Source organism: Pinus tabuliformis, chromosome 8 (genome assembly GCF_031772625.1).
Source record: "Pinus tabuliformis cultivar Carrire ecotype Pingquan chromosome 8, CPIR1, whole genome shotgun sequence".
Lineage (NCBI taxonomy): Eukaryota > Viridiplantae > Streptophyta > Pinopsida > Pinales > Pinaceae > Pinus > Pinus tabuliformis.
Window position 1 is genome coordinate 1,638,328,510 of NC_142294.1, and position 23,194 is coordinate 1,638,351,703.

At 30.1% G+C, this 23,194-nt stretch overlaps 1 protein-coding gene across 1 annotated transcript; it reads left to right on the forward strand.

Annotated features, from left to right (window-relative positions):
- The first annotated feature begins 19,521 nt into the window (after positions 1 to 19,521).
- On the forward strand, positions 19,522 to 22,550 carry LOC149242423 (peroxidase 27-like). The gene is made up of 4 exons (XM_089370829.1): positions 19,522 to 19,878; positions 21,405 to 21,593; positions 21,678 to 21,846; positions 22,141 to 22,550. The coding sequence occupies exons 1-4, from the start codon at positions 19,522 to 19,524 to the stop codon at positions 22,548 to 22,550; spliced, it is 1,125 nt and encodes a 374-aa protein (XP_089226955.1).
- The last annotated feature ends 644 nt before the right edge of the window (positions 22,551 to 23,194 follow it).

Consider the following 23,194-nt stretch of genomic DNA (forward strand, 5'->3'; position numbering starts at 1 on the left):
CAACTACTGTTATGAGGGATATTCTTCATATTTGGGTGAACTTCTTCATTCTCTCATTGTACTTTGTATCTATGTTGAATGACTGATTTATAATAGAAGAAGAATCTGGTTGGGTTTTTTCTTTGTGGGTTTTTCCTTGGTAATTGACCTAACTTCTCTGTGTCTCATCGAGTTCTTAACTGCCTTCCATTGTGCATATGGTTTATATGGTTATGTTATATCTACAATTACTTAACTTATTTTGCAGCATAAAGAAGTTCTAGATTTAAGTGATTGTAACATCATAGAACATCAAAATTTCAACATTAAAATGGTCTTAATGCAAGGTTATGGAGAAGTGGAATATGGTTAGAAGTGAAGGAAAAGAGTGTGAAAAATATGACATTTTGGTGAGTCAATACTGTTGATACATATATTTTTAAAAGGTAAATTAATTATACATAGAGGTGAGAGTGAATTTTTTTTTTAATTAATTTGTTTGTTTCTAAATATTGCATGTCAACTTTATGTTAAGTAGTGAAAGAATTACACATCTATTCCATACTAGGTTACAAAATAAATCGAGTGAAAGTGGAATTATTGATGTCTTTATATATATATATATATATATATAAAGTATGTATTTCCTCATAATGCCAAAATCTCATACAACTTCTAGATTTTCATTGCTTAACTAGGACACCTGTAAGCAGTCTAAATTTGTCACATGGGAAACCAGATCTATTGACCACATACAAGCGATAAATTTTGAGCAAAATATACCAACTATTGGAAATAAATAGTCCTATCTACTACAAATATGGATATAAAATGACTACATAAACACAACATAGAAATCATAAATTCAAGGATGTGATAGGGGTAGGATCTTTGGGACTATAACCTAGAGGACCTAGTGGATTTTCATCACACTGATGGTGTCTGTCCAAGTGAGTAATTCTGGAATCTAGGCACTCCAAGCACAAATGTTGATAACCCTCGGCATGCTTGATTCCATTAAGTGAGGTAAATATGTTGTACTATGGTGAAAGCATGGAGTTGGGTTACACTTTTTGGTGAGAGAGGGTGTGTTTGAGTGGAAAAAGTGATGGCTCAATCGACCCTTTTTAAATCACTTGATCAAGCTATTTGAGGGCTTAAACAATGTAACCCGAGGTTAGCTAGGAGCTTAATCGAGCCATGTTTTTGAAATTTCCCACCAACACGACCTAGGCATGGAATTAATAAAAGTGGCTCGATCTAGCCTTAAAGTTAGATATAGCCTTAAAACTAGATCCAACCTTAAATCTAGATCGAGATATAGGCTAGATCAAGCTTTAAAGCTAAAACAAGCCTTTATTAACCACAATAAGGGCTCGACCAAGGGTTTCTTAAACCCTCAGTCGAGCTATTTGAATTTTGAAATCAAGTGCTTGAATGAGTTTTTTAAGTGCTCGATCAAGCCTCTTAAGTCCTAAAATCCATAATTTCAGTACTCCTTTTGCAAAATTTCCTTCAACACCATTTTGTAACCTAGCATACTTATGACCAAATTTATCCTTGGGTGGCCGAGTTGATCATGTTGGATTCATGAAGGAATCCTCTATGCAATGGCATATGAGTTTGACATTTTCGAATTCGTATGATATTTTTCATCTAATTTCTTTTAAACATAATGCTTGAATTTTTTTTGAATTATTTTAAAGAGGTTGAATAAAAAATCAATATCATAAAATATACACCACGAAAAAATTTCAAAAAATATCACTATCTTCATTTACAAGTCCTCTTCAAATGGGTGCTTGCTTTTGGTTTTTTAATTTATTTGAATAGTTGAAAAAAAACCTTACATGAACACGTTTGTCTACAAAATGCAATTGAAATATTACTTCGCCAACTTCAAAAAAAATAAAAAAATTTATTTTTGCATTAAAAAATAAGTTTTTAATATGAAATTTTTTTCTCTCTTTGTGTATATCATGCTCATATATATATACATAACTTAGTCTAAAATGTGTAATTTAATATATATATATCTATATCTATATATATATATATATATATATATATATATCTATATATATATATATATATATATATATATATATATATATATATATATATATATATATATATATTAAATTACACATTTTAGACTAAGTTATGCTACGTGAACACACCCATACCTCTTAAGATGTGTGAAAATTTGCAAGGAAAAACATTTCATTTAATGGAAAATTGACATATTATACGAAACTAAATATTTTTGAAAAAAATATCATTAGGGCCACAACATAATTCTCCACAATTTGTCTTTTTACTCCAAATCAAAATTCACAGTGCTTATATGAATTTTGAGGGCTTCAATTTTATAAAAGAAGAAAAACCTAAAATTTCATCGCCGCGTATGGCCCAAAATTGTAACCCATCTTCATCCTTTCACACACTACTCTTCCTGCTTTTCTTTCATAACTCTGCCTAGACATATTTTGGTTTTCCAAAGTAGGCTGATCGAATCAAGGTATTGTTTCCATCTTCCTCTATTGTGTCCGAGGTCGAGAAACCTCATCAAGGATATTAGAACAAGAAATGTTTGAAGGTCTACACCATATAAGGACTCAAGGTGGAAAATTTGAACATGAATTTGATAAGAGGTATTCAAGTTGTATATGGATGCAGCTTCCTCTACCTCATCCTGGGAACAAGTTCTTCCTTGAGGTCCATGACCTCCCCCAACTCATTGGTTGCACATGTGTTGTCCAGGCGTGCTGATTAAGAGAAGGATGAAATAGGTGTAGGGGATAGAGAACCGAAGGTTAAAGAGGGAGGCATGTGGCTTTAACCATGTACAAAAATTACCTGCAAATGAATTCTTCAAACAAAAAAATAAACAATGACAAGAACTGAAAACAAATATACACAAAGATTTTCCCTTGGATTCCAAAACAGGCACAACCAGATTGATTTTTCATTATTTTCATTTCAATTTTATGATACATATATATACATGCTAAAGCATTCATAAATCCCAATCCATTAACCCTGGATTAGAAAATAACCCTAGTTCCCTTGACTAAATCTACAAAATACCATGGTTAGAAAACCATCATGCTCAAAACCATGTGAAAAATCCATGAACAAACTATGGGTAGGTCCTCCCACCAACTTTGGCTTTTCCCTCCATCCTTGGGACCACCCAACTATTATTGGGTCCACATAATTTTTTTTATTTATGGTGTCGTTGTTCTTGACCCCATGCAAGGAATTACTGCCCCCCTGCAAACCCCCTGACAAGAGGCGTTGCCGCCCCCCTATGACCCCCCCCACTGTGCCTGACACAACATACAACTCATGAGACTAGTCATGGAAAGAATATAACACACAGCTAATAAGTCCCAACACTTAGAGTGGCTGAAAAATAGACAAGGCCAGAGACTGGAGGGTAGCATGAGTAGATAAGACTATATTAAAGAAGAGAAGCTAGAAAATAAAGAAGAAACAAGTTGCCTTCCATCCCAAAGAAATTTCTAATGTTGGATTTGGCTCCACAAGACATGTAAACATGTCTCAGAGAGAGCTACCAATCGACTGAGACTGATATCAATGAAATTTCCACAAGAAAGGATATAATTCAAACTAGTAGGCTTATATTTTACCCTAAAATTCATGTTCAAGGTTCTCAAGTGTTGTAAGAGTTGCTGACATGAATGTGGAAGGGAAACCATTGTTAGTTTGCAATCCAGGTCCAAAGAGCGATGCAACAACCATTGTACTACATCGTTCACATACACACATAGTTCCATTAGGAAGCTATTCGGCTCAAGTCGTAATTTCCCCACCAACAAGATACCATATACCATCACAGTCCAAACATAGAACTAGACTACCGCATCTCCAAGGTCGAGGACAGAAATGCATCAAGTTGAAAGGCTCCAACATAAATTCTCTAGAAATTCGTCAAATACTTCATGCACTGGCTCCCCAACCAAATAATTCCCAAGATATCTCACCTACGGCGGGGGAGAGGTAGAATGACACAATGAAAATCTCAGCGATGCAACTTTAGATACAAAGAGAAATCCAGGGAGGGGACTTGCTATTTTCATAACTCTATGAATCAAGGGGTTTCATGCTTCTAAGTGTGGTGGGGTAGCCGTGCAACTCCCCTCTCAAATTCTCAATGAGGTATTGGGATGGCTAGCTCACCCCCCAACACCTGGTCACCTTCATTTCCCATCCCTTCATGGATTATAATGTGTTTTATAAGACACTATATATATATATACCTTTTTTTATTTAGTGAATAATTTATTTTTATTTTAAAAAATGATACATTTCAACTCCACATTGAACACAACACAGAGAAAATTACACATATCCCTCAAACTAAGTTGTAAAATATGCTTCTAAATACAATAACATTTTTTTTTGTAAAAGACACCATAACATTTTCTTATAAATTCAAATTTGTTTCCCTTGGATTCATTTAGGATTCAATCTTTTCATTTTTTCCCAAATTTTTATTTGAAAAGATGTAAATAAAGCTTTATTATGGTCTCTTTTTTATACTTTTACTTTTAGGAATACGCTTATTTTTTTTTTATATATAAATTTAAATTAATATTGTTTTTTCCTAATTTTTATGAAGATAATTATTTTTTAATTTTAAATGATAAACTTGTCTTCCTTGTATAATTTAATACAGTTTTGAAATTATAATATATTTTATAAATATCTAAGGACTAATTACAATAGTTTTCTTTAATAGATTTTGAGTGTGTAACTGAGTTACAAAATAAAGAATGTATTCAAAATAAATTCATAAGAAAAATGTGAATGCATATGTGGATGGGCTCAATTGGGATCTGAAATACAAACTTGTATTAAATATTATTAAATATGCATTGTACTAAACATGTTCATTTCATTGATTGATCATTCATTTAATGTTGCATATAAATTAGCTAGGTAACAAATTGCACATTTATTGTAGCAAATTTTTAATCAGTAATAATTTAAGCTTTGGATATATTTGTTTTTCAAGTCATTATATAAGTTTCCAAAGCTAGGAACCTAGTTTCCATGTCTTGGTTTTGACTTGCCATGTGAATGAAAGGTAAAAGAAAAGCGGAATTAGAAGGTGGGACTCTGGTATGGGTATGATGGAACGTGGTTAGGGATCTACATAAAAATATATTGTATGAATGTGATCACTATGGATTTCTAGACTTGTTAAGATAAATGGTGGATAAAGGAGTGAGTGGGTCCACACAAAGAAAAGACTCGCAAAAAAGGGGACCATTATGATCAACATGGCATAATGAGTCTATTGACATAGATTTCAAATAAGTGCTAGTAGGTCCACTTTATGCTCTCTTTTTCTCTTCTCTTATCTAGTTATACTCTCATTTGAAGAATACTACATTGAAAAAAAATCAAGTTCTTAATATTGTAGATTATGTATGAATTTCTTGAATTCAAAGTAAGAAACAGTATTTCCAATGACTAAATATTCAAAATTTCGATGTAATCCCTTAAGTGATAAGTTTTATGGCTTGTCAACAACTTGTAGGGATTCAAGGGTCTTAAGGAAAAGTTAATGTCATGTACTATAGCTCTTTGATATGCTTGCAAGGCCCAAAAATAGTACTTAACAATTATCTCAGGGTGCTAAGTAAGGAGGTTCAACCACACCCTCATTTGTCCTACCTAATTACTTAGGTACTAGGGAATAATCTTCCCAAGTATTTTTCTTGGTGTCAGTATAGAAGTCCAATAGTCAAGTAGCTTATCTAAGGTTCTTTTTAAGATATTTGTAGGACTTTCGATATAACCAAGGGTACATGGAAGTGAATTCTATATACAAGTTTATAATAATGCAATTCAACAATGTGAAACCTCTTGTATTTCTTGCATTATGCTTCCCTAATCATAGGTTTACCCATATAACGATAAATGTTTTTATTACTTTAGACATCAAAACACATATGTAGTCTACAAAAAATATTCTAAAAAATGTGCTATAAAAGTGCTCTGGTACCACTTGTGATATACCTAATAAAAGTATTCAAAATAAAAATTACAAACATCGATTAGATATATTACAAAAACAAATATAATAGTAAACATAATGGATAATATGAACCAAAATATTATATATTTATTGATATAGAAGCGATGCTTACTTGCCTTTATTATTGAACAACATCCAATAGAACAAAATTAAAATTATAACAAATTTCAAAAAAACCTTCTATATTGCTTCCACGTCTTTATATACTTTCTATCTCATAAGAACATTTTAAAGGAAAAACTTTCTAGTAAAAAAAATCTTCTCATAAACCTTCTTCTAAAAATTATATTCACTAGACTTTATTTACTCGTCGAGCATTCATACATATTAATTTTTCTATCTAAAAAGTTAAGAAGGTTAAGATCCTAACCATCATTGGAATCTTGCTGGTATCCATTATAAAAGTAGTGAAAGCAATGCACTATCAATTTTATCCATTGTAAATCTTCATTGCATTCATGATCATCCGTACAAGTTTTATTGTAGTTTTAAAGCTTTTAGATTGCTACAATTATAGATACCTAATATGTGAAACACTTATTAAATATTTATCTTTAAAAGAAGAGAAAATGCTCTTTTAAAAGAATATTAATATTATAGAACTCAAAAGAATTACACTTTTAACTTTTCATATAAAATAGTTATGATGATAAAATAAAATTATATATATTAAGTTATAAAATTATATATATATATATATTAAGTTATAAAATTATATATATATAATTGTGTTAATACATAATACTTTATATTAATTAATATTATTATTATTTTATATATATAATAAATATAATATAATATAATATAATAGGCTTACTTTCCATTAATTAATATTATATATATAATGCTGCCTTACATAGAAAGTACTAAACAAAAAATATTTTTTCCTTCGATTGCTTTTCGATATCGTAATTACTTTTCACATTAATTAATATTATATATATATAATGCTGCCTTACCTAGAAAGTACTAAACAAAAAATATGTTTTCCTTGGATAGCTTGTTGTAATTTCACATTAGAGATTATAAATCTATAAGAAACCAAGATAAACCACAATTAAAAAACAAATTATATACATTTACTTGTGTCTATTACATGCTTATAGGTGTCAAGCAGAGCATGTACTAAGTAGAAAAGTGAACTGATTCAATAACAAGCGTGAAAAACATATTGATGAATTAAATACCCAAAGTAACTTTAAATCATATTAAAGTAATCCGAATATCCAAAGTCGCTTTGGATCAGATTAAGTTATTTCAAAGTAACTTTAAATCATACTAAAGTAATCCCAATATCCAAAGTCCCTTTGGATCAGATTAAAGTTATCTCAAGATTTGTGAAGTATACTAATCACTTTTTAGTGGGAAATAGATAAAGAGGAATCAATCGAAAAATTTAAAAACTAAGCATAAACTCACTCAAATTTTATGAATTTGTGTTTATAGGCTTATGCGAATCTAATGTATTAAATTATACAACTATATGGAAAATGCATAGTATTAATTGTTTAATTTTACATTAAAACAAAGTATTATAATAATGTGATGAAAGATATGAAAATGGGGGGTGGGAATATTTTTATAATTAAAAGGAATGAAAATAAAAATATATATATTAACTTTCAATATTAGAAATTTTTTTTCACAATTTAATATAAATATATGAAGTGGTGTTAATTTTATATTATAACAAAGTATTATAATAATGTAATGAAAGATATGAAAATGGGTGGTGGGAATATTTTTATAATTAAAAGAATATAAATAAATAAAATATATATATTAATTTTTAATTTTAGAAATTGTTTTTCATAATTTAATACAAATATATGAAGTGGTGTTTGTAAATATTTAACATAAATAAAAAATAAAATAGTTATTAATGTATCGTTAGTGTCATGTTTTAATTAATATTCAAATTAAATATATATAAATGTAAAATGCACTGTGATACAAAATAAAAAATGTAATGTAATGTAAAATGTAAAAATACAAAATGTAAAATGTAACGTACAAAGCTACCAATTTGATTAGAAAAAATTGGTTTCTCTATAATATGAAATTAACATATTAGTGTTTCTCTAACTAGTTATATATATATATATATATATATATATATATATATATATATATATATAGATATAGATATAGATATAGATATAGATATATATATATATATATATATATTATTAGAATCAATAATATTTGATTATTATTATTCCAATATATTATAATAATAATAATAATAATAATAATATCCATTATAAATATTATTATAATGGGCCTAATGATTGAGAACACATGTTTCCTCTTAAAATATCACATGTTCAAAACTAGAAGGGAATATAGTATGTATGCCTTCGTAGACTTTAGCAGTCGAATCCTTGCACGGAGATGGGTCCCTTGTCCCACAAACAAGGAGGTCTCATACACCAATTTGGTGTCTAGTTTGGCCATCACTTTAAAGTTAGATTATTATTAGTAGTATTATGATATATTAGACCTTACATATATTATTAATTAAACAGAGTGACAATTCTCGATCATATAGATGGAAGGGGAAAGAGACGAAGGGAGAGATAGATGGATTTGGAGGAGAGGGAAGAAAAAAGACATAGAGAGATATAGGAAGAGATGCAGAGGCAGTGACAAGGGAGAGATAGAGAGAGAGAGTGGGGGAGAGAGGAGGGAAGGAGGGAAGACAAAGAGAAGAAGAGGGGAGAGAGAGGGAGGGAAGAGGAAGAGAGAGAGAGGTGGGGAGACACAGAGATGGATGGGGGAGAGAGGGGTATAGAGAGAAGGAGAGAGGGAGGGAGATAATGACAAAGTTGTAGGGTGAGAGAGAAATAGAGAGTAATCGGGTGGAGAGACAAAAGGAGGTGGGAGAGAAAGGAAAAGAGAGTAAGGAAGAGAGAGAGGGAGGGAGAGAGAGATGAAGTTGGAGGGGGAGAGTGAGGGAGGGAAAAGAAAGATAGAGAGAGAGAGAGAGGGAAGAGAAACAAAATGTGAGAGAGAGAGAGGGAAGAGAAACAAAATGAGAGAGGGGGAGAAGGGAAAGAATGAGAGAGAAGGGGAAGAGAGAGAGGGAGCTGTTGAGAGAGGAAGAGAGAGAAGAAGAGAGAGGGGGAGAGCTAATGACAGAGTTGGAGGGAAAAGCTAGATAGGGGGAGAGCTGGTGACAGAGTTGGAGGGTAAAGAGAGAGACGGAGTGATGGGGGGAAGACAGACGAAGGTGCGAGAGAAAGGGAGAGATAGAAAGGAAGAGAGAGAGAAGGAGAGAGGGAGAAAGAAGGAGATGGAGTTGGAGGGGGGGAGGGAGGGAGGGAAGAAGAAAGACATAGAGAGACAAAGGTGGAGAGAGAGAGGGAGTGACAGGAGAGAGAGAGAGAGAGAGAGAGAGAGAGAGAGAGAGATTTTGTTTGGGGGGTGAGATAGAGAGACTAAGAAGGAGAGACACGAGGAGATAGAGATATAGATGGAGTGGGGAGATGGAAGAAGAGATGGATAGAGAGAGGGATGGAGGGAGAAATAGATAGATATGGAGAGAGAGAGAGAGAGAGAGAGAGAGAGACACAAAGATGGAGGCGTGAGAGAGAGGGAAGAAGAAAACGACATGCCGAAACAATTACATATACTATATAGTATTTTGTAATATTGAACATTATTAACCATAGATATAGAGGAAGTAAGGCTTTTATAAAAGGTAAAGGAAGTTGGTTTTAGAAATCCATAAATATTTTGATTTTTCACCGAAATACATTCATTAATTTCAATGTAGATATTTATTCCTAATCCTATTTTATTTATTGCACCATATGCATTGATTTCATTGTAGTTGTTGATTTCAAATCATATTTGATTGCTTGCACGAGATGCATTGATTTCAGTGTAAATGTTGATTTCTAATCCTATTTGATTTCTTGAACTACATGCATTGATTTCAGTGCAAATATTGATTTCTAATCCTATTTGATTGCTTGAACTAGATGCATTGATTTCGATGTAGAAATTAATTTCTAATCCTATTTGATTGCTTGCACTAGATATATTGATTTCAGTGTAGCTGTTGAATTTTTATTTGATGTAACTAGATGCATGATATAGATTAATTTCAAAGTAATTAGATTAATAGTGTGCATTGATTTCAGTGTTAGCAGTAAAAATTATTGATGACGTGCATTGATTTTTGTGTCAGCGTAATTGAACCATAAATTAAATACTTGAATTTTTATCTTAAATAAAATATTCACTTGCCTAAAATATTTGCTTCGTGAAATTATAAACAATTTTTGATTGACTACATTCTTATTATTCCCATTTTGCATCATTCAACATTTGTAGTCACTTTCCATTCAAACAAGGTAATAGAAAACGATTACCATTGAAACTTACCAAGGGTCTAACACTCTAGAAATCACAATGATTGACTTTGGAGAAAGCTACTATTAATATTGGAGAGCAAGAGAGACAAAGTATGATGTTTACTACAATAACTCGACTTAAAGATTTGAATCATCTATGATTTTAACTCCCCATTTCATATGATTGATATGAAAAAATGGAAAAATTAGTAGGTATGACAATAAGAATAGTAGAAGAAAATATTTTGAGATTGATCACAATGAAGACTATTTTTACATTCTTATTATTCACATTTTATATCATTCACCACTCTTACATTGTCACTTTGCATTCAAAATTTTATTTCATTATTTTCACCATTCAAGTTATTAACAGTATCTATCCTCTCAACAAATTGGGGTAACTAAGCAAATAGACATATTTAGCATATTTAAAACTATCAGAATAATTAGTTGTTCAACAATTTTTGTGTAACCATGCATGACCGAAACTAGCGCAAATCCATCTTAACACCGAACCTATCAAGCATCGAGAGAGATCAAATCTCTCGAGATGCAAACCTTTCTTCAAATTTTGTACTCCGAAAAATTATTTGTTCAAATAAAAAAAAAATCATATTAAAATGAAAAATCCTTATTGTTTATCTATGAGAAATGCATATGTTCAATTTCATATTAAAATGCAATATTTTAACAACGTGAATGAAAAAGATGAAAAATCTAATTCATCTTTATTAGGAGGTAGAAATATTTTTATAATTAAAAGGTATGAAAATTTTTAAAAATTATCTTATTTTTATAATATTAAATTTTTTTTTTAATAATTCACATTTAAATGATTTATATTATGTTATAAATTAATTTAAATAATGTTGATTTGATATTATAAATTTTAGATAGACAAATAAATACAAGTCAAAACGTTAATTTAGTTCATATCCATAAAATTCCAAAATATTCTTAAATCTGCTCTCATTGAAATATATATATATATATATATGATGTTTTTAACATTTAAATGTTATTTAATTTTTGCTATGCTTAAAAATTACACTATTTACAATTCAAGTATTAAGGGGTTTTCGCAATGCATTATACTAGATATCATTTTTTGGGATTCAACTGCGTTAAGTAAGTCATTCATGTATGACCATTTCCATGAGAGGTAGTTGTAACTAGCTAATTTCTTATGATTTTTGAATAGTCCACTTAGCACTCATTGCATTGGGTGATGGTCACAAGGGTGAAGGAGTGGGATTGAAACTAGTGAAACGAATCACATAACATCACTCATTACTTTCGGGGGTTGCACACAGTAACCAAGACTTCCCAGGAGGTCACCCATCCCAGATCGCATCTTGCTCAAACAATCAAGCCCATTTACAATTTGTTAATTTAAACTATAGTGTTTATATTCCATCATGTTACATTTGATGATAATAATTTTTAGATTACTTTTATATTGAGATTTATGTTTGTATTATAACTATAAAAAAAATATTTCGAAAAGACAATATTAAAATACTATTTTCTCAAGTGAATGCATATGTGGATGAGCTCAATTGGGATCTGAAATACAAACTTGTAAATATTATTAAATATGCATTGCACTAAACATGTTCATTTCATTGATCGATCATTCATTTAATGTTGCATATAAATGAGCTAGTAACAAATTGCACATTTATTGTAGCAAAGTTTTAATCAGTAATAATTTAAGCTTTGGATATATTTGTTTTGCAAGTCATTACATAAATTTCCAAAGCTAAGAACCTAGTTTCCATGTCTTGGTTTTTACTTTCCATGTGAATGAAAGGTAAAAGAAAAGAGGAATTAGAAGGTGGGACTCTGGTATGGGTATGATCGAACGTGGTTAGGGATCTACATAAAAATATATTGTATCAATTTGATCACTGTGGATTTCTAGACTTGTTAAGATAGATGGTCGATAAAGGAGTGAGTGGGTCCACACAAACAAAAGACTCGCAAAAAAGGGGACCATTATGATCAACATGGCATAATGATTCTATTGAGATAGATTTCAAATAAGTGTTAGTAGGTCCACTTTATGCTCTCTGTTTTTCTTCTCTTTCTAGTTATACTCTCATTTGAAGAATACTACATTGAAAAAAGCTCAAGTTCTTAATATTGTAGATTATGTATGAATTTCTTGAATTCAAAGTAAGAAATAGTATTTCCAATGAGTAAATATTCAAAATTTTGATGTAATCCCTTAAGTGATAAGTTTTATGGCTTGCCAACAACTTGTAAGGATTCAAGGGTCTTAAGGAAAAGTTAATGTCATGTACTATAGCTCTTTGATATGCTTGCAAGGCCCAAAAATAGTACTTAGCCAATTATCTCAGGGTGCTAACTAAGGAGGTTCAACCACACCCTCATTTGTCCTACCTAATTACTTAGGTACTAGAGAATAATCTTCCCAAGTATTTTTTTTGGTGTCAGTATAGAAGTCTAAAAGTCAAGTAGCTTATCTAAGGTTCTTTTTAAGATATTTGTAGGACTTTTGATATAACCAAGGGTACATGCAACTAAATTCTATATACAAGTTTAGAATAATGCAATTCAACAAAGTGAAACCTCTTGTATTTATTGCATTATGCTTCTTTAATCATAGGTTTACCCATATAACAATAAATGTTTTTTATTACTTTAGACATCAAAACACATATGTAGTCTACAAAAAATATTCTAAAAAATGTTCTATAAAAGTGCTCTGGTACCACTTGTGATATACCTAATAAAAGTATTCAAAATAAAAATTACAAACATCGATTAGATATATTACAAAAACAAATATAATAGTAAACATAATGGATAATATAAACCAAAATATTATATATTTATTGATATGAAAGCGATGCTTACTTGCCTCTATGAGCGAGAAACATCCAATAAAACAAAATTAAAATTATAACAAATTTCAAAAAAACCTTTTATATTGTTTCCACGTCTTTATATACTTTCTATCTCATAAAAACATTTAAAAAAAAAACCTTTCCAGTAAAAAAATCTTCTCATAAACCTTCTTCTAATAATTATATTCACTAGACTTTATTTACTTGTGGAGCATTCATACATATTAATTTTTCTATCGAAAAAGTTAATAAGGTTAAAATCCTAACCATCATTGGAATCTTGCTAGTATCCATTATAAAATTAATTAAAAGTAATGAAAGCAATGCACTATCAATTTTATCCATTATAAATCTTCACTGCATTGTAAGTGTTCATGATCATCCGTACAAGCTTTATTGTAGTTTTAAAGGTTTTAGATTGCTACAATTATAGATACCTAATATGTGAAACACTCATTAAATATTCATCTTTAAAAGAAAGAAAAGGCTGCTTAAAAGATATTAATATTATAGAACTCAAAAGAATTACACTTTTAACTTTTCATATAAAATAGTTACGACGATAAAATAAAATTATATATATATATAATGTGTTAATACATAATACTTTCTATTAATTAATATTATATATTTATAATATAATAGGCTTACTTTCCATTAATTAATAGTATATATATAATGCTGCCTTACCTAGAAAGTACTAAACAAAAAATATTTTTTCCTTCGATTGCTTTTCGATATCGTAATTACTTTTCACATTAATTGATATTATATTTATATATATATATATATATATATGCTGCCTTACCTAGAAAGTACTAAACAAAAAATATGTTTTCCTTGGATAGCTTGTCGTAATTACTTTTCACATTAGAGATTATAAATCTATAAGAAACCAAGATAAACCACAATTAAAAACCAAATTATATACATTTACTTGTGTCTATTACATACTTATAGGTGTCAAGCAGAGCATGTACTAAGTAGAAAAGTGAACTGATTCAATAACAAGCGTGAAAAACATATTGATGAATTAAATACCCAAAGTAACTTTAAATCATATTAAAGTAATCCCAATACCCAAAGTCGCTTTGGATCAGATTAAGTTATTTCAAAGTAACTTTAAATCATACTAAAGTAATCCCAATATCCAAAGTCCCTTTGGATCAGATAAAAGTTATCTCAAGATTTGTGAAGTATACTAATCACTTTTTAGTGGGAAATAGATAAAGAGGAATCAACAGAAAAATTTAAAAACTAAGCATAAACTCACTGAAATTTTATGAATTTGTGTTTATAGGCTTATGCGAATCTAATGTATTAAATTATACAACTATATGGCAAATGCATAGTATTAATTGTTTAATTTTACATTAAAACAAAGTATTATAATAATGTGATGAAAGATATGAAAATGGGTGGTGGGAATATTTTTATAATTAAAAGGAATGAAAATAAAAATATATATATTAATTTTCAATATTAGAAATTGTTTTTCACAATTTAATATAAATATATGAAGTGGTGTTAATTTTATATTAAAACAAAGTATTATAATAATGTACTGAAAGGTATGAAAATGGGTGGGAGGAATATTTTTATAATTAAAAAGAATAAAAATAAATAATATATATAGTAATTTTTAATATTAGAAATTGTTTTTCATAATTTAATACAAATATATGAAGTGGTGTTTGTAAATATTTAACATAAATAAAAAATAAAATAGTTATTAATGTATTGTCAACGTTATGTTTTAATTAATATTAAAATTAAATATATATAAATGTAAAATGTAATGTGATACAAAATGAAAAATGTAATGTAATGTAAAATGTAAAAATACAAAATGTAAAATGTAAGATACAAAGCTACCAATTTGATTAGAAGAAATTGGTTTCTCTATAATATGAAGCTAACATATTATTGTTTCTTTAACAAGTTATATATATATATATATATATATATATATATATATATTATTATTATTAATATTAGAATCAATAATATTGATTATTATTATTCCAATATATAATAATAATAATAATAATATCTATTATAAGTATTATTATAATGGGCCTAATGGTTAAGAACACATGTTCCCTCTTAGATTATCACATGTTCAAAACTAGAAGGGAATATAGTATGTATGCCTTCGTACACTTTAGCAGTCAAATCCTTGCGCGGAGATGGGTCCCTTGTCCCACAAACAAGGAGGTCTCATACACCAATTTGGTGTCTAGTTTGGCCATCACTTTAAAGTTAGATTATTATTAGTAGTATTATGATATATTAGACCTTACATATACTATTAATTAAATAGAGTGACAATTCTCGATCATATGGATGGAAGGGGGAAGAGACGAAGGAAGAGATAGATGGATTTGGAGGAGAGGGAAGAAAAAAAACATAGAGAGATATAGGTAGAGATGCAGAGGCAGTGACAAGGGAGAGATAGAGAGAGTGGGGGAGAGAGGAGAGGAGGGAAGACAAAGAGAATAAGAGGGGAGAGAGAGGGAGGGAAGAGGAAGAGAGAGAGGGGGGGGAGACACAGAGATGGATGGGGGAGAGAGGGGTATAGAGAGACGAAGAGAGGGAGGGAGATAATGACAAAGTTGTAGGGTGAGAGAGAAATAGAGAGTAATGGGGTGGAGAGACAAAAGGAGGTGGGAGAGCAAGGAAAAGAGAGTAAGGAAGAGAGGGAGGGAGAGAGAGATGAAGTTGGAGGGGGAGAGTGAGGGAGGGAAAAGAAAGATAGAGAGAGAGGGAAGAGAAACAAAATGAGAGAGAGAGAGAGAGAGGGAAGAGAAACAAAATGAGAGAGGGGGAGAAGGGAAAGAGTGAGAGAGAAGGGGAAGAGAGAGAGAGGGAGCTGGAGAGAGAGGAGGAGAGAGAAGAAGAGAGAGGGATGGAGGGAGAAATAGATAGACATGGAGAGAGAGAGAGAGAGAGAGAGAGAGCTGGGGGAGAGAGGGAGGGAGAGATAGAGGAGAAAAAAAGGGAGGGAGATAGACACAAAGATGGAGGGGTGAGAGAGAGGGAAGAAGAAAACGACATGCCGAAACAATTACATATACTATATAGTATTTTGTAATATTGAACATTATTAACCATAGATATAGAGGAAGTAAGGCTTTTGTAAAAGGTAAAAGAAGTTGGTTTTAGAAATCCATAAATATTTTGATTTTTCACCAAAATAGATTCATTAATTTCAATGTAGATATTTATTCCTAATCCTATTTTATTTATTGCACCATATGCATTGATTTCATTGTAGTTGTTGATTTCAAATCCTATTTGATTTCTTGCACGAGATGCATTGATTTCAGTGTAAATGTTGATTTCTAATCCTATTTGATTTCTTGAACTATATGCATTGATTTCAGTGCAAATATTGATTTCTAATCCTATTTGATTGCTTGAACTAGATGCATTGATTTCGATGTAGAAATTAATTTCTAATCCTATTTGATTGCTTGCACTAGATATATTGATTTCAATGTAACTGTTGAATTTTTATTTGATGTAACTAGATGTATGATATAGATTAATTTCAAAGTAATTAGATTAATAGTGTGCATTGATTTCAGTGTTAGCACTAAAAATTATTGATGACGTACATTGATTTTTGTGTTAGGGTAATTGAACCATAAATTAAATACTTGAATTTTTATCTTAAATAAAATATTCACTTGCCTGAAATATTTGCTTCGTGAAACTATAAACAATTTGTGATTGACTACATTCTTATTATTCTCATTTTGCATCATTCAACATTTTTAGTCACTCTCCATTCAAACAAGGTAATAGAAAACGATTACCATTGAAACTTACCAAGGGTCTAACACTCTAGAAATCATAATGATTGACTTTGGAGAAAGCTACTATTAATATTGGAGAGTAATAGAGACAAAGTATGATGTTTGCTACAATAACGCGACTTAAATATTTGAATCGTTTATGATTTTAACTCCCCTTTTCATATGATTGATATGAAAAAATGGAAAAATTAGTAGGTATGACAATAAGAATGGTAAAAGAAAATAGTTTGAGATTGATCACAATGAAGACTATTTATACATTCTTATTATTCACATTTTCTATCATTCACCACTCTTACATTGTCACTTTGCATTCAAAATTTTATTTCATTATTTTCACCATTCAAGTTATTAACAGTATCTATCCTCTCAACAAACTGAGGTAACTAAGCAAATTTAAAATTAAAATGACTAGATTAATCTTAGACATATTTAGCATATTTAAAACTATCAGAATAATTAGTTGTTCAACAATTTTCATGTAACCATGCATGACTGAAACTAGCCCAGATCCATCTTAACCCCGAATCTTTCAAGCATCAATAGGGATCAAATCTCTCAAGATGCAAACCTTTCTTCAAATTTTGTACTCCGAAAAATTATTTGTTCAAATAAAAAAGAAAAAAAAATTATATTAAAATGAAAAATCCTTATTGTTTATCTATGGGAAATGCATACTATTAATTGTTCAATTTTATATTAAAATGCAATATTTTAAAAACATGAATGAAAAAGATGAAAAATCTAATTCATCTTTATTAGGAGGTAGAAATATTTTTATAATTAGAAAGTATGGAAAATTTTAAAAATTATATTATTTTTATAATATTAGAAATTGTTTTTAATAATTCACATTTAAATGATTTATATTATGTTATAAATTAATTTAAATAATGTTGATTTGATATTATAAATTTTAGATAGACAAATAAATACAAGTAAAACTATTAATTCCAAAATATTCTTAAATCTGCTCTCATTGAAATATATATATATATATATATATATATATATATATATATATATATATATGATTTTTTTAACATTTTAATGTTATTTAATTTTTACCATGCTTAAAAATTACACTATTTACAATTCAAGTATTAAGGGGTTTTCGCAATGCATTATATTAGATATCATTTTTTGGGATTCAACTGCGTTAAGTAAGTCATTCATGTATGACCATTTCCATGAGAGGTAGTTGTAACTCACTAATTTCTCATGATTTTTGAATAGTCCACTTAGCACTCATTGCATTGGGTGATGGTCATAGGGGTGAAGGAGTGGGATTGAAACTAGTGAAACGAATCACATAACATCACTCATCACTTTCGGGGTTGCACATAATAACCAAGACTTCCGAGGAGGTCACCCATCCCAGATCGCATCTCGCTCAAACAATCAAGCCCATTTACAATTTGTTAACTTAAACTATAGTGTTTATATTCCATTTATTGAGATTTATGTTTGTATTATAACTATAAAAAAAATATTCCGAAAACACAATATTAAAATACTATTTTCTCTTAAACAAACAAAGTACCTTCACCTCCTCTTAACAAACACTAACGAAATCCTTACCGGGATAGAAAAACTCTGGATAGCTGCACTGAAATGTTATTCATGAGATATTCAAAAGTCTCTATATATCTATTTATCTCTTTACGTTACAGGCAACTCTTGAAAAAAAATCGTTCTTTCCCTTTTAGGAAACGTGAGGAGAACGCACCGGGCTGCATACGTTTTGGGATTAGCATATTGAATATTGAAATCTTAAATACGAAGATGAATGCATTAAATAGTGAAAATAAGCCGAAAGGAGACAATTACGCAATCACGAAATACATTGGTACGTGGAAAAACTTTTCCAGTTTCTCGGATCGACATTTTTCCAGTTGTAATTTGTCTGCCACCATGCATGAATTGCTCTGTACATAACTTTTTTATTTTGTAAGTTCGAGAGCACACAAGCAAACTTTTGCTTAATCGCGTCTGCAATTAATTATCATGATCATGTTTAAACATGTTGGCACAAGACATTCTTGGTTATAAATATATGCAGATCAGGACATTTCTCATCACAGAGCACGTTCAATTAATTGGACGCCCTTCCACATCTCTGTGATCCGAGAGTGACTTCAATCTATAAAATAGTTTGAAGGATCTTTGAAGTTGTATGTTAGAAATAGTAATTACTTCGGCATGCAGATGTAGAAAGATCCAAGTTGACAGTGATGCGTTGTATATTAGCAATAGTAATTACTGCCGCATGCAGATCTAGAAAGATCCAAGTTGAGTGATGTATCAAAAGTTTGAGTCGAATTTGCATGAAATAATTAACCAGGAAAAAATCAAATCCAATTAGAAAATCCACTTAGAGTTTGCATAAGTAGATAAATTGATCAGAAAATATGAGAAGAGATACAGTGTTGCTCACCACAGTGATCATCGTTCTTTTTTCTGTGGGTGTTGTTGGGGGAGGAGATGGATTCGGAGGAGGCCATGGCCAGATGAATGGAGGTGGAGGTAGAGGGCAAGGCAGAGGTGATCATCGAAGTGGAGGGAGGGGTGGTGATGGAGGTAGAGGCCAAGGCGGAAATGATGGCGGTGATAAGAGGAAGGGCCTGAAGGAGCAATTTTACGCAGAGAGCTGCAACGAAATGGATGTGGAAAGCGCGGTATATAAGGTCGTCAAAAGCTACATGGATCGCGATTCCACATTGGCTGCCTCTCTCATGAGGCTACAGTTCCATGACTGTTTTCTTCGGGTACGTTGCATCAATTTGACGTATAAATTCTTACTTTAAACTTAAGTATTATTATAATTTTATGATGATGTGTCTGCACTTTATTTCTTTATTTCTAATATTTAAATTTATTATTTTAAATTGTTTACATATAATTAAATTGTGTAATGGTGACGATTGTTTTGTTGGTGTAAATGTTATTGGTTTTGTGAGTAAGAATTCAAAGATGCTAAAGGTTGATGTAGTTAAAGCAGGATGCAATTCTCCAATGATTTTGATGAATTAGATTTCATAATTCAAAGTTACTCAAACCACAAATTACTCATACAATCATCTGAAAAGCTTATATAAACTAACAAAAAAAATTAGAATTAAATTAATTATTATAACTTCATTATCAACTAACAAAAAAAATTACAATTAAATTAATTATTACAACTTCATTATATTATTAAATTTTAGAATTTATTTATTTATTTCTTTCCTTAAATCACATTTATTTTTTTAAAACTATAACATAAATCTTACTCCTCTATTATTTATTATTGATTAAATAAATTATTTTATATAAATTTTCCATTTTATACAGTCATTTTACATAATTGGAAAATCATTATAATTTAGTTGTCAAACTAACAATGTGGATAACTATTACTTGTTTCTATCCAAGAATTAAGCTAATTTATTAAGAAAACCAAGCCACTTTAATTACTCTCCAGTGTTTGTTAAGATGATTTTCACTCCTGCCAAATGTTTTTGGGTCTTGGGCAGCATTGTCTAACCATGATATGTTTTGGATTTTGGCAAAAAAATTAAACTTTTGGGACACTCAGTTTGTGAAGAGTTTATGATTCCAACAAATCTATGTCAAATTTTGAACAAATTAGACCTGAAAATATACCGTGAAAATCTCCAAAACTTATAACAGATAAACTACTTCCTGTGTCCAAAGAATAAAACTACATCTCAACCAAATAAAAACAATTTTAAGACATAAACATATTGTTTGTATTTTAAAATTTTCAATTAAATTTATATATATATATATATATATGAGATTTAGATTATTTTTATTATAATTTTAGTGAGTTAATTTAATTTAATTGTTTTATGTTTTGATTTTTTAATTATAATTCTATAACATACTAATTTTCTTTTTATTTTAATTTTATTTTTCAAAATTTTCTTTTTATTTTAATTTTATTTCTCAAAATAAAAATGAATATAATTTCTTAAAAAAAATTAATAAAAAATAAAATTATATATTACAACTTCAAATTATATTCCATAATCTAATATTCTTAAATATTTTGTATTTATTTTTTTAATTAAAATTCAATCATATATATAATTTTAATTATTTATATTATATTTTCACATTTAAAAAAAAAAACTAGTATAAAACCGACCACTTAAATATACCATTTTAAGACATTTTTATGAAATTTTAAACAAAATTTACCTTCAATCATTATATCATCGCATTGTTAATTGATTTTGGATCATTATATCATCACAAATTATGATCTGTTAATCACATTTTGAAGGGCTGTGATGCATCTATACTATTGGATTCTACTGCAACAAACTTAGGGGAAAGAGAATCCGTTGCAAACCGCTTCCTGAGAGGACTCGACATCGTCGACGATGCCAAGGCTGCCCTAGAGGCTGTGTGTCCAGGAGTGGTATCATGTGCTGATATTCTAGCTCTCGCTACAAGAGATGCCGTAGGAATGGTAATAACTTAATTCTATACATAGATTTCTCTGCCAAACATTGACAGTATCTGACAAGTGCTTTTGTTTGTGTATATTCCATAGCTTGAAGCTGGTCCTTCTTGGACTGTGCGAACAGGGCGCAGAGACGGCCTTATAGCAAACCAGAGCGAAGTATCCGATAATATACCTTCCCCTTTCTTCCATTTTTCACAGCTCAGAGACCTTTTCACGATAAAGGGGTTCAGTGTTCCAGAGCTTATTATTCTATCAGGTATCTTCACTTGGACTCAAACTTCAACTATCAAAATTCTAAACATGGGTGTTATATCTAGAGAAGTGAGATGGGTGTTTGTTACTGTATTTTATTTCTGTTTATGTGAATTTGTTTATGCTGCATTTATGTAGATAGTAGATTTCCGAAATATTTTGGAATCTAGTTATTAGGGTAGATTAATTGACCTTTTTTCATTGAAAAATAAATTCCCAAATATTCTTTGACATTTCAGAATATTTCAGAAATCTAAAGGATATAAACGATAATCTATAATCGTATCTTGCATTACAGGAGCTCATACTATTGGGAGGGCTCACTGCGGTTCATTCTCCATCCGTCTATACAACAACAGCGGCGTTGGAGACACTGATCCATCGCTGGACCCAAATTACGCTGCCCATCTCAAAACCATCTGCAGTCCTTCTGACAGAACGACGGCTGTGCCCATGGATCCAGATACCCCGCTAGTTTTCGATAATAACTACTATAATCTCTTACAGGAAAACAAAGGGTTGTTCAGATCCGATGCAGCTCTTCTAGTAGGCAACCGGGGCAGAGGCATTGTGTACGACCTGAGCAGAGGGAGAGACTTTACCGAACGCTTCGTTGAGGCGATGGTCAAGCTGGTCGAGTTGGATGTTCTTACTGGAAGCGATGGGGAAATCAGGAAGAATTGCCACTTCGTCAACAGCGATTCCTAGCCACAATGACAAAGCATGGTACTATGGCGTATGAAATAATGTTTTAGCATTGATGGGAATAAATTCATTATGTTTGTACGAATTCTTGATTCTGTTGTTGGACCAGATATTTTCCAATGTAAGCTCAGTTGTTCCACTCACAGATCACACAGTGAGGTTAATGTAGAATTAAAATAAGAATGTTTAGGTAGGTTTTAGGAAACAAACAATGTTGAAGGGTTCGACAAATAAATTCTGAGTGTTATGTTTAGATTGATATCATTTTAAAGTTAAATAAATACCAGTGTAAATTTGTGTTTTTGTGGTTGTTAATTTGTGTTTTTGTTGTTGTTAGTATTGTTGTTTAGCTATTATATTCCCTTAAATTGTTTTGAATTGAAACCATTATTTATATTAAGTATAATTTTTTTTAACTAATTTTTTTTTTTATATATTAATATATATAATCATTTTTCTTGTTTTTTTATGTTAAGTTTTCATATATATTTTAAAAATATGTTTTCAAAAGGTAAATTAAAAAAATACAATTATTAAGTTTATTTTATGCATAATAAAAAAACTGTAAACTTATATGAGTTCTCATAATCTTGATAGAAAGAAATATATAAATAAATATGTTATTATAAAGTCTATGAGATGTAGGA